This window comes from Bremia lactucae, linkage group LG11, assembly GCF_004359215.1.
Source record: "Bremia lactucae strain SF5 linkage group LG11, whole genome shotgun sequence".
In the NCBI taxonomy this organism is placed as follows: domain Eukaryota; phylum Oomycota; class Peronosporomycetes; order Peronosporales; family Peronosporaceae; genus Bremia; species Bremia lactucae.
The window spans coordinates 156,558-168,556 of NC_090620.1; the positions used below are offsets into that span (position 1 = coordinate 156,558).

Genomic DNA, 11,999 nt, shown 5'->3' on the forward strand with positions numbered 1-11,999 from the left:
CATAAAGCGCAACACTTTCGATGAACACATCAATCTTCAACACAGTGCACTTGACTTGTCGATCGTTATTTCCAACTGCTCATGCGAGCTAGCGGCATCTCGTTTACAGCGGTTAGCACCTCAAGCGGTATGCTATGGGAGTGGTTGGTTATGCGACAAGGGCTTTTTAACGCTCCGGCAACATTTAATCTTCTCGTGACGCAACTGTTCCGCCCACATCGAGGTTATGCACAGGTTTGTTTGATGACATATTTGTCCATAGTCGTGCGGAGCAGGGTCGGTCGGATATGGAAAACCATTTAGACCATTTGCGAGCAGTGCTCGAGTGTATGCGCACAAATAAATTGTATGCCAATGCATCTAAATGCACTTTTGGCGCTGAGGAAATTTCTTTCTTAGGATGCTTAACTGGAAAGCGAGGCCTTAAGCGGATCTCGCTAAGGTAAAAGCCATAGTAGATTTGCCGGTTCCTAAAATCAAAAGGATTTGCTTAAGTAGTTGGGTCTCGCCAATTATTCACACATATATAGCGAAAATTACGCTGATATGGCTAAGCCATTATCAAATCTCCTAAAAATATACAGAATGGTGCTGGGCTAGCACAGAGCATAATACTTTTCAAGCAGTTAAGGTTAGTCTTATCCATGCCCGATTCTTGCACTGCCAAATCCCAAATTGGCCTGTCAGTGTCGTCTGTGACACATCTGATTTTGCCATTGGCAGTGCTCTGTTACAAACAGATGTTGATGGGCATGAACGTGTTATTGCGTTCGAGTCTAGACAGCTTAAAGCTGCGGAAAAGAACTACCCAGTTCAACCAAGAGTTACTTGCAATGAAGTATGCTCTTGTCAAATTCACAATTCAGCTGCTCGGCTCTAAGCCGGTTGTAATATATACAGATCACGCGTCATTACGCACTGCGACGAAGATGCCCCATCTCTCACAGAGAATAGTTCGATGGCTATTCTTTTTTGCCGAATACAACTTCGAGGTGAAGTATAATCCTGGCAAGTAGAATGCTTTGGCTGATGAGTTATCACACAGGCCGGATTGTGAGCTCTCTCATTTAACGACTATCATGTTGCCTATTACTGAATTAATTCGTTCGACTTACGCCAAGGATCACTCTAACGAGCACTGAATCGGGTTATAAAATTGTCGGCACGTTTGCGTGCAAGGTAATTTCGATTTTCTATCGATAACGACCTGTTGCTTTATTGCACAGACACTGCGGGCCCTCCGGGTGGCGTTGTTCCTCATGATGAGTATTTGAAGTACCGAATCCTCTATGAGGCAAACGATACTGTCCTTTGTGGTCATCTCGGCAAAGAAGAGACCTACGGCTCTGTAAGCCAGATATACTTGGAGGCCCAAACTTTATAAATGGGTCAGCACATACGTTCGCACATGCGAAACTTGCCAACGGGTTAAATCCTCGGCGCATGCTGCTGCGTCACTGGCAAGTCTGCCCGTACCGATAGGGTGTTGAAAGTCCATTACTATAGATTTTGTTTTCGGTCTACCGAAAGACTCGGCCGGTAACTCTGGCAAAGTGGTGTTTTTTTACCGTTTGAGCAAAATAGCTCACTAAGAGGCCGTGCCGGATTCCGTTGATGGTGAAGGTACAGCAAGGCTGTTTATTGATCGCGTGTTTCGACAACACGGTTTACCAGTGGCAATTGTCTCTGATCGGGACCCCCGTTTCACGGGTAAATTCTGAAAATCAACTTTCCGAGTGCTCGGCACCAGTTTGGATATGTCCACTGCGGACCATCCGCAGACCGATGGTCAAACTGAATGTGTCAATCGCGTCATTGAAGACATTTTACGCAGTGTGTATACTCAGACACCAAAGCGCTGGAGCTCAATGCTCCCAGTGGTGGAGTTTGCGTCAAATAACGCTGTCCATGCCTCTACAGGCTAGACCCCGTTCTATGTCAACGGTCTCACCCACCGACGCGTTCCATTAACGATACCCATGCGAGGTTCAGGGCTTGGTGGGAGAGAATAAGCCGATAGGCTTGCTGATATCAGCCCTGTTACCGGTCGGCAACAAGGAAGCGAGTTTCTCGCGACGCAATTTAGTGTCTAAAATATATAAGGGATACGATGGCTGATAGCCAAGAAAAACAAAAAGAACAAGCAGATGCCAAAGGCAGAAGCCGTATAAATTCTTATATGGTCGGAGACCGAGTTTTACTAAACGCTAAAAAAAATTCCTACCAACTTGGTTTCCGCGGTCTTCAAGACCAAATTGCGCCCCCGTTTTATTGGACCATTTACGGTCGTGGCCAATAAAGGCCTAGCTTATACGCTAAACCTTCCTGTTGAGCTGCGTACACACCCAGTGTTCTACGTTAACTTGCTTAAGCCATATCGGGACCCTTCTCACGTGGACTTGAAGGCGCTTGCACCGAGATAGGCGATCGTGCCCCAAAGTTCTGCATCCTCACCAGGATGTCCAGCTGGCGCTCTAAACGAGGTTGCTGACGCTGTAGCGTCGAAAAACGGTTCTGAACTGCCTTAAAAGAGCTCTCAACCCGAGCAAGGACCTCCCGAAGAAGTTGCACCTCATGCCTTAGAGCATCAAATGCTTCCGCCGAAATTTCTGTCCCCTCCCGCGCTGCTTGATGCGCGAGGGAACCTTCAGTTTCACGTGGAGAAAATTTTAAAGTGACGTCGTCGAAAAGGCCAATACCAGAATCTGGTGAAGTGGCTGAGGTACCCCTTTTCCGAAAACTCTTGGGAGTTTGAGGTACCTTTTCGGCAAGATTGCCCGTACGTTGTTGACGTTTTTGAGCGTTAAGCTCAGGGTCAACTCGCATTAAACGACACTTCCACCACTAGAAGTGGGATTAGGTTGATCTATAGCCTCAGTGCGGCTTTGATCCATGGTTGTACGGTCAGCCGAAGCACTGAAATATCGGCTAGAGCTTTCTTCGTTTTGTGGCATAAATGCCGAACGTAACTGACCTTTGGCATTAAGCTTGGCAAAATGAAAGCGAAGCTTCCGATCCAAACGAACATCAGCCACGTCCGCAGACTCTCTAATATTCCAAATATTACGAAGGCGGTGGGCCCGATCTACTCAGTTCTCAAATGAAACTTCGTTCCCGCTTTTTGATTCGTTTGGATACAGAACGATCGAAATATCCATCATTGAGGTCACCGAAGCCCCACGGACTTGATCACATAAACGCGTCAGATACTGATTTCGCGTCATCATTACATTTGGCGTAAAGTATCGCTCATGAAGAGCGTCGCGAGCAGCGATCTCCTCTGGTGTCCTCGCCGTTGGACCGGAAATCCAAATGGCCAAGCTGTGACCCACGATCTATTTGAGACGCTCTTCCGCACCGAGTGGGGTGAATCTGTGTTCACTATGAGCTCAAGCTTTCGCTATCTCGGCAGCTTGGTGACGAGCTTGTTCCTATATGAGGATTGCCCGCTCTTGCTCTTCATCGAGCGGATTCGTATTACTGTTTGACTTAGGGTCCTGTGTCATGCTCAATGCAGCTACGACATCAGCGGCACCACGTTTTGAGAGTGGATTTGGGGCCCGCCGACTTTCATCCGGAGGAGAATACGTGTAAAAGCGACGCTCTTGTTCTTCATCCTCTGATGGAGTGTGACTTTCAACGTCCACCATTTCCTCATCGTCGAGGAAGGTGCTAAGATCTATGACTCACGCTTAATTGCCATGGGACAAATGAACGCAAACACAACCAAACGGTAAGTTGCTTATGTTCCAACCTCAGAGGAAATGAAGCGAATGTTGTCAGTCGGTGTCAACAGTCTGATGGGAGAGGGTGGGGGAGGGTGTAATGGGGCACACATTGCTTGGAAAACCGTTGTTGTGGTACATTCACTTTATGGGTAAAATACCCTTTTATCTTATTCTAAACAGTTAATTACTTAAATCTCATATAATGGGTAACAAATGTGGTCGCCCCTAGATATAGAGGTCTTAGATCAAATAATTAAATAAAGTGCAGTTCCATTTTTGATCTTAAAGCATCTAGTGCCTTCCTAAGGCTTGCGCATTGATCTGTGAGAGACAGAAGCCTTTCTAAGTTTCATACACTCGAACACTGGTTCTATGACCCCCTAAATTCCTTGAACTAGAATTCATTAAACTGTAAACGCTTGAACGACTTCCTGAGTTCTTAAACCCATAAGTTTACATGAATGACTCCCCGAGTCTAAACTCTTCCTCTGAGTCTAAAAGTCTTCCTATGACAACAGGAGCGAGGCAGCTCCGCTACACTACTTAGCTGGCAGTTTCTGACTTTGACCGCCATTGATGTTTGCAACAGCATTTTCTTTAAGCGCCTACACCAGTGGGACACGTGTTATCAACACAACCGAATCGATTGTGCGTCACCATGCAAGAATTGTTTCGCACCAGCGAAAGCAGCTACATACAGTACTGGTGGGCTTAAATGCTACGGAAAATTTTGAAGTAGACGATCCAAATGACGTTCCTACACGCGGTAGTCCCCCTTCAGGATCGCAGCGATCTACGCGCCGGGACTCATCCCTTTTTGAGAATGTTTAAGTATCACAGCAACAAAAGCGGAAGTGCAACAACTGTAAACAGGAAGAACATATTAAGCGAACTTGCCCAAACCCCGAAACAATGTTCTTGTAACAGGAATGTCTTATAAAATTTATCCATATTATAAATAAAAATTCATAAATTTCTAAAAAGACCATTCACATTCGCTTTGGCATCGCATTTTTCGCAATCGAGGACAGTACACATAGATAATAAATCTGATTACCTGCTATTAATACTATCAGTGCTCCTTCTCGTGCTTCACTGATGTAACGGGGCACTGCCAACTTGTACTGCTTCAGTACAAGTCCACTTTGCACTGCTTCAGTGCGAGTGGTGCCTCACGTCACTTCACGTACACCAGTACGGGCAGAGAAAGACTCTATTTAAAGCACTTGCTTTAACGAGGGTTAAAAGTAAGCTGTATTTAATATAATTAAGTTCTTCTGTTTCTATCTATTTAATACTAACTTAATTATAAACTAATACAAAACATGGAATAAAGTCTTATATGTCTCTTTCTTTGCGCGCGTCCAGTGCTGACTAGAACGCGGAGCAAGTAGATATAATGGTCTATTTCTACCAATCGATAGGCTTCCCGAATATTACTATTTAAAGTAATATTTTTCTAAGTATTATCTACCTTGTAGATAATGTATTTATTAACAACCTTTAAGTGTTAATTTCATGTAACCATGCACCCCGTTACATCCTTCCCCCCTTATACGACAACACTCTGACTGTCATTGAATAGAGTGGTCACTTTAAGACTACTTAAGTAAAAACGATGTTGATTGGTCAGAACCATCATTTTTAGTTCTATCGTATAGTAAACGAGTCCATTCGGTCAGCGAATTGTAAGGATCCTTCGGCTGCGGTACATACAGCCGCGAGCGATGCAATAATGTCTCTTGCGGCAAACAAGGCGCCTGCCGTGGTATCATCTTCTCCGGCATCACTCGATGTTGCGGGTGCACGTGGTGAATCACCACGTGAGTGCGACCCTTCTTTGGCGGTCGACTATGAATGCGAGTCGGACGAAATGGCCGACTCACGGAGAGCGGAACACTCGTCTGAACGTCGTCAGGCGGCTGACGGTGAGCCTTCGAATGAGGGGGCTCAATCCGGTAGTCGTGCTGATAGCGTTCGCTATAGCATGTTTGATTCCGACGATGGGGATGATTCCTCATCGCCAGCACCGTCTCCTGTGCCGTCAACCGCACTTATCATGTACGTGGTGATGACGATGGCGTAAGCCATCGTTATAAAAGTTCTTGTGGTACCCCTGCTTTAGTGGGTACCAACCAGGGAAGTGCAGACAATAAAATGTCTCGTCTTGCCCTTGAGAAAAGAACGTGGCTTTTGCCCGAACGTCTAGCCAGTAAGTTATCTGGAGACTTCTCCTCACAATAAATATCCCTTATTTATTCCGACAAAGCTACATGGCCTTGAGCCCAGCGCGAAGAAATTTCGCGCTGATCTAAATTTTAATCTCGATGCTTTTCTTAAGCGGATTGATGGTATAGTGGCAACAACAAGCGAAATAAAAGCTCGTAGATGGAAGCCTGGATGAAACGCGTTCATGTGTAATGTCAAAGACATTGGACGCGAAGCCTTGCTTCAGAGACCTAACACCATTCGCGCTATGAATGAAAAACGAATTTTAACCGGTCCAAGGGATAAATTGCATCGGTTGTCACGTGAGGCGGGACTTCGATGCCTCACGTGGGGTGATCCCTGTCCGTGTTGTGTTGACAACACGAAGCGAGTAGAAGGAAATATCTATTCCCTTTCTTCGCCCTGGGGAATGGCTCTCATATCTATCGAGATGCGCGATGCGATTGACGTTTTGCATCGATTTACACGCGCCAGGGGCGCTTGTTTTTCAGTAAACCTTGTAATCCACTGGATGGGTCTCGTCATACAGACGGATGAGGCCCTCAACGTCAACAACCAGCTGGGAACGAGGCTCCCAGCTGTCATGCAAAGGTGGATAACCGCGCCAGCGAACCATATAACTCGTTCGCTGCCCCTTCACATCACGGTAGTCCACAAGGAAACGTCCATAACCATGGGAATCCACCAATGGTTGTGGTGGAGGATGTACGCATTACCTCTGCGATGCAGTACACGGAAAGGACCAATGAACTTGGGTAGTAGTTTACTGCTACCCACATTAGTGACTAATCGCTTAGGTAATTTTACCGTCGAGAGTAGCACTAGATCATTAACTTTAAATGAATGAACATTTGCTCTTCCATGTTTGTCTGCATTCCGTTACTGTCGGTCCACTGCGCTAGCAATGGAATCCTGAGCGAAACGGATTATCGATTCTCGAGTTAGCAGAAACGCTTCTGCAAACTCATTTGTTTAGTCTTTGTTCAGTGCGCTTTGTGCGCACTGCCATGAGGTCTTCCTCATCTTCGATGTCGGTTGCTCCGACATCGACGTCATTCGCGTCGTTGGTAACTTCGACGCGTGATGAGCTAGCCAGAAATGGCTTTGCTTGTGCAAGTCCACCCCCTCCACTCCCCCCTTAAACTAAGATCCCTCTAATTGGGTGGGTGTGCATGGATGGCGTAAGCCATTCACGAAGAACGGTGTATGCGTTGTAGACGCATGCACCGAATAACTGATGGCGAATTACACCATCGGAAAAAAAACTCGCTCCAATTCGGATACGATTATACGTAACCTCGAAGTGTCTCTTCGATGACGCGATTTACGCGTTCCGTCTGACCATCTGTTTCTGGATGATCAGAAGTTGACATAGTCAGCCGTGTTCCGAGAAATCGGAACACGAATTGCCAAAACTCCGCCGTGAACCGTGGATCTCAATCGGAGAGCAGTTCGCGGGGTAGACCGTGGAGTTTGAATACCGTGTCGATAAAGACACGGGCAAAACCCTGAGACGTGATTGACTCTGGTAGGCGAACGACATATCCCTTTGAAAAAAAAGATTGTTAAGCAACTTCCGAATAGAAATAGAGCGAGGTGCGACAGCAACAAGATGTACCATCTTGCTGAATATGTCTACAAAAACAAGGATTCCATTGTTTTTGTGATCGGCTTCGGAAAAAATCCGAAGACCAAGTCCATAGATACGGACTGTCAACATTCTGCCGGAAGTGGTAGAGGTTGGAGAGGTGCACGGGATGAAGGGCTAGGCTTCACCCGTTGACATACCTCGCAAGCACGAATGTACTTGCGCACGAACTGATACTGGCGGGGCAAGAAAAAGTCGCGACTTACTGTGAGATAAGTTTTCTCACGTCCACGATGCCAACTTGTTGGTGCATCGTGACACTCATACATGATGCGCACGCAAATCATTGTGAGTTGAGACGACGACACGTGGAGTGTCGCCGACAACGGCTGTGTAGTACAGTAAGCTGTTGCGTGTTGTGCATCGATCGGATGACGATCGATATAAAGCCGGTGAATCTTTAAAAGATTTATTGAAAGGATTCATCAATTATCCAATCAACGCAGAAGGTATCTTCTCTTTAGGCTTTCTTTATGTCATCAAAAAGGTTGACGACGGAACTTATAATGAGTGTTGCAGCAGTTGGGAATATTTTCACTGTTGGAGTGCGCAGCCGGCTCTAACAGTGAAATATTCCCAACTGCTGCAACACTTTGGAGTGCGCAGCCGGCTCCAACAGTGAAAATATTCCCAACTGCTGCAACACTCATTATAAGTTCCGTCGTCAACCTTTTTGATGACATAAAGAAATATATTCTCCAAATATTATCTACCTTTTAGATAATATATTAATAAACAACCTATAAGTGTTAATTTCATAAATATACACCCCGTTACAACTGATCCGTCAAGTCAAATGTGACAAAAAAATGTTGGATTTAAGCTCCTTAAGTTCTGCAATCGATGCTGGTGGCTCGTGGAATCTCAACCATTATCGCCGTATCCAGCAAGTAACTGTTGATCGAATGAATCTTAAGGACTCCATGCTGGCTGTTGGCTGCAATATTGTAGCAATCTGAGCAAAGACTTTAGCGGCTGGTTTTCTAAGATGGCTGTAACTGACGGAGGTCTTTACTTGAGTCGTGTTAGGGACATGGCTGCCGTTTTTGGCATAGTACAATTTGCACTTGACTTTTTGATGATAAAATATACAGCCCTGACTGCTCCACGTCCGTACAAGCTGAGTGTCTCACAAAGCTTGTAATTTCAAACCGCTTTATTCTCGCCGCAACGATGGATTAACGCGTCACCTGAAAAGCCAGGATGCATATGGCAAAGGCTACGTGCAGACACAAAAAAAAACTGTTCGAAAATCATTTACTGCGTCGTGTAAGCACGGCCTTGCTGGCGATGTTGTGCTGAATAATGATGTGGCGGTGGTGAGAGAAACCGAAGCCGATGTCAGTATCGCATGCTTTGGCGACGGTCACCTGTATTTTAAATCTAACGTCAGTGCCACACTGGGGTCATTGGATGTGGAAGTGACAGGCAGTGGACTGGTGCAGATGAAGATCCCTATCATGACTCCTGACGCAATTCGGATGTAGGAGTTGCTGGCAGCGGTGTAGTTGCGCTAATCACAGACAATTTCGCGGCCGACAGTGTGAAGACGACGCTTTCTAGAACCGGAAATATTGGGATGGACACTAACAAACTATTTCTGCAGAAGCTTGAAGCGTCGGTTTATGGATCGGGTATTTACAGCTTCGCCACGCCGGGCTCTGTGGATATGGAGATGCTGAAGTTGTCGGGTTTAGGACAATTGCGTGCTGGATCGATCGTTGCACGCAGGTCAGACGTAAAAGTGTGGGGTGACGGCGAACTCTTTGTGCATGTAATGGACAAGCTAACATATTGTCTACGTCGGTTTGGGCAGGGTTGAGTACGTAAACAAAACGCTATCGAACATAAAGATAAAAGGCTGGTGGTATTCTCGAAAGCAGGGGAGTCTTTTAATAAATATGGAGGAAGCAGAGAAAAGTAGCTTAACATTCTAGGACATCAAAATCTAATTACCATTTCAGAAACGCTATTCTGCAGATATATGAATAGGTCTAAAAGTGACCGTCATCACAATCGTGACAGTCAATCAGAGCCTTTACATTATCTCGGACTTTTACCAGCTTTGCAATCAGCTCATCAATGAGGACAAACATTTCCTTTAGCTGCGGAATTGGCAGCAAGGCCCGTCCATAGTCCACAATTTCGACCTTTTGAGAATGGTAAACGCTGCCGGGCAAAGAATGGAAATATAAGAATTCATAAATTTGGCACATACTGAGATTTCTCACCAAATGCAGCCTATGAAATTCTTTCTCGATGGGTGATAGCCCTCATTGATATTCGTGGTCTTTTTCTGAGAAGCTAGTAGATAGAAGGCCTCGACCAGCTAAAGATCAATAAATCACGATAAGACTTAACTTTTCGCAATAGGAAAAATGGTAGCGTACAAGTTCACCACGGGATATAGAAAACTCCACTATAACTTCTGGTGGAAGATTAGGCTTGAAGCTCTGAGCGAAATAATTCACACTTATGGTACAATAATTAAATGACCACTCCAATAAGACATACGTGGTCAATATGAGTGCAGTACGGAAATCGGCGAAGACTGGGTAGCCGCAAGACATCGGCAGTTTTCCGCAATTCTTCACATATGCTGCACAGGCTTTTAAAGGTGTGTTGTAACATATCCACAAGCACCGCGGCATTCTCTTGCTTAGGTTGGCCATTGAACATCTCGTTGCGCTGTGTGTTTAAGTAATCTTCAAGAGTACCGAATATTTCAAATTGGCTTTGGATACGACGATGGAATTCGATGATCTGATGTAGAACGCAATATTGCTCCAGACTGTAAAAGCATCTCACGCCAATTCACTAGCACCAAGTATAAAAGGCCACTTAACAACCTACGTAGCGGTGATCGGCACATTGCGCTGAGCTTTGGTAAACTTGATCTCTAACGAAGTGAAGACCACAAGGTGACCCTAGGATAATGGACAGGTCATACAAATATAACGCCGGCTTAGAAAGCGCACATCAGACACAAATCGTACTTCAACACGAATATCAGCCTTTAGAGTGGGCGATGCAACAGTGCGATCCAATCGGATGCGGCCCCATATAAAGTCAATTTGCTCTAATTCCTTGGCGGCGTAAATAATGATCGAGTGCACATCCGTCTGTAAATAATAACGAGCCTCCTGACCCTGTCTCACGCGAGTTACGCATTCGGCAAATACTCTAGCTGAGCAAACCTACCCACGCATTGAGCTCATCATCGACCTCCTGCATTGATAGTGTACGCATCGGTTGGAGAACCGTTGTTGTGGTACATTTGCTTTATGGGTAAAATACCCTTTTATCCTATTCTAAAATAGCTAATTACTTAAATCCCATTTATTATGGGTAACAAATGTGGTCGCCGCAGATATAAATCTGGCGGCCGAAATCTATTCTAAATTAGCTACGGCAAGGTTTTAGATTAAATAATAAAATAATGTGCAGTTCCCATTTTGATAGTAAAGCATTAAGTGCCTTCCTAAGGCTTGCGCATTGATCTGTAAGAGATAGAAGCCTTGTAGGTGGGCACGTCGTAATGCGGCCACGCTCTTCTCAGGCACACACCTAGCACAGCGAGGAAGCGGTTAAACCTGCTTCTCTTGCGTGCAGTGAGGTAGTTGTGGTGGGCGTCAGCGACCTCCCCCAACACACTAAGAACTCTGGTTAAGTGTCGTCACGGGAGCGGTAATCCGTCTCCTCATGCGCACTTACCAAGTAGGAAGTAGTTTTCAGACTGATTTATATTAGAATTAAATACAAATACCTATTTTTACCAATTAAAATGTTATCTCTATAGAAATCATTTAATATGTATTGCGAGCGTATCTTTATAGATACCTCGCGTAACGGATGACGCTAGCCGTCATCACGGATGACGCTGGGCGTCATCCCTCCTAATGTGAATGCACCCATGTGCATCACATCCGCAAGGGTTGGTCACAAATGTGCACCGAGTGTTGGGTCTAATTACTATTATTTAGTAATTGACCATCCCCTTAAGTACACCAAGTGTAAGTACACCAAGTGTACTTAACGGGGACTGTGTAACATAGGGGCAACTATAGCCCGTTACACCATCCCCTCTTTAAGAACGAATTTACATTTTTAAATTCGTCAAGAAGAGAGAGGAACTGCGAGCAGCTTTACGCGCCGCTAGTTCACTCGATCACTCTAGCGCACGTGTTTCTATACACAGCGCCCAAAATGCCACCTAAAAGGGGCCACGTTGGTGGGCCGTCTGCGAAGACGCCCACTCAACCTCGCACTAAGCGCATGTGCCGCGTTGATCCGCCGGCCGCGTCTAATGCCTTAGTCGGAACGCCGACAGCCACTGCGGCTGTCGCGTTAACAGGGCTAAAGGATCCATCCCACTTTAACAGTGAGGATGTTGA

The 11,999-nt window shown here is 45.6% G+C and overlaps 2 protein-coding genes across 2 annotated transcripts; one reads left to right on the top strand and one right to left on the bottom strand.

Annotated features, from left to right (window-relative positions):
- Positions 1-8,458: 8,458 nt before the first annotated feature.
- On the bottom strand, positions 8,459-10,874 carry CCR75_009518 (uncharacterized protein). Its single transcript, XM_067967557.1, is given in 5 exon segments — positions 8,459-9,934; positions 9,996-10,103; positions 10,120-10,396; positions 10,459-10,532; positions 10,602-10,874. 3 exon segments carry the CDS (start codon positions 10,282-10,284, stop codon positions 9,833-9,835), a joined length of 375 nt encoding a protein of 124 aa, XP_067817743.1. The 5' UTR covers positions 10,285-10,396; positions 10,459-10,532; positions 10,602-10,874; the 3' UTR covers positions 8,459-9,832.
- Positions 8,594-9,982, top strand: CCR75_009519 (uncharacterized protein; the record flags this gene model as incomplete). The annotated part of the gene is given in 4 exon segments (XM_067967558.1): positions 8,594-8,714; positions 8,743-9,088; positions 9,106-9,336; positions 9,422-9,982. 4 exon segments carry the CDS (start codon positions 8,594-8,596, stop codon positions 9,540-9,542), a joined length of 819 nt encoding a protein of 272 aa, XP_067817744.1. The 3' UTR covers positions 9,543-9,982.
- Positions 10,875-11,999: the final 1,125 nt, after the last annotated feature.

Excerpts from the sequence above, each read along its gene's own strand:
- CCR75_009518 (XM_067967557.1), bottom strand. The coding sequence starts at position 10,284 with ATGTTCAATGGCCAACCTAAGCAAGAGAATGCCGCGGTGCTTGTGGAT. Across the intron at positions 9,935-9,995 it reads CTATATCCCGTGGTGAACTT|CTGGTCGAGGCCTTCTATCT; the intron begins GTACGCTACCAT and ends ATTGATCTTTAG.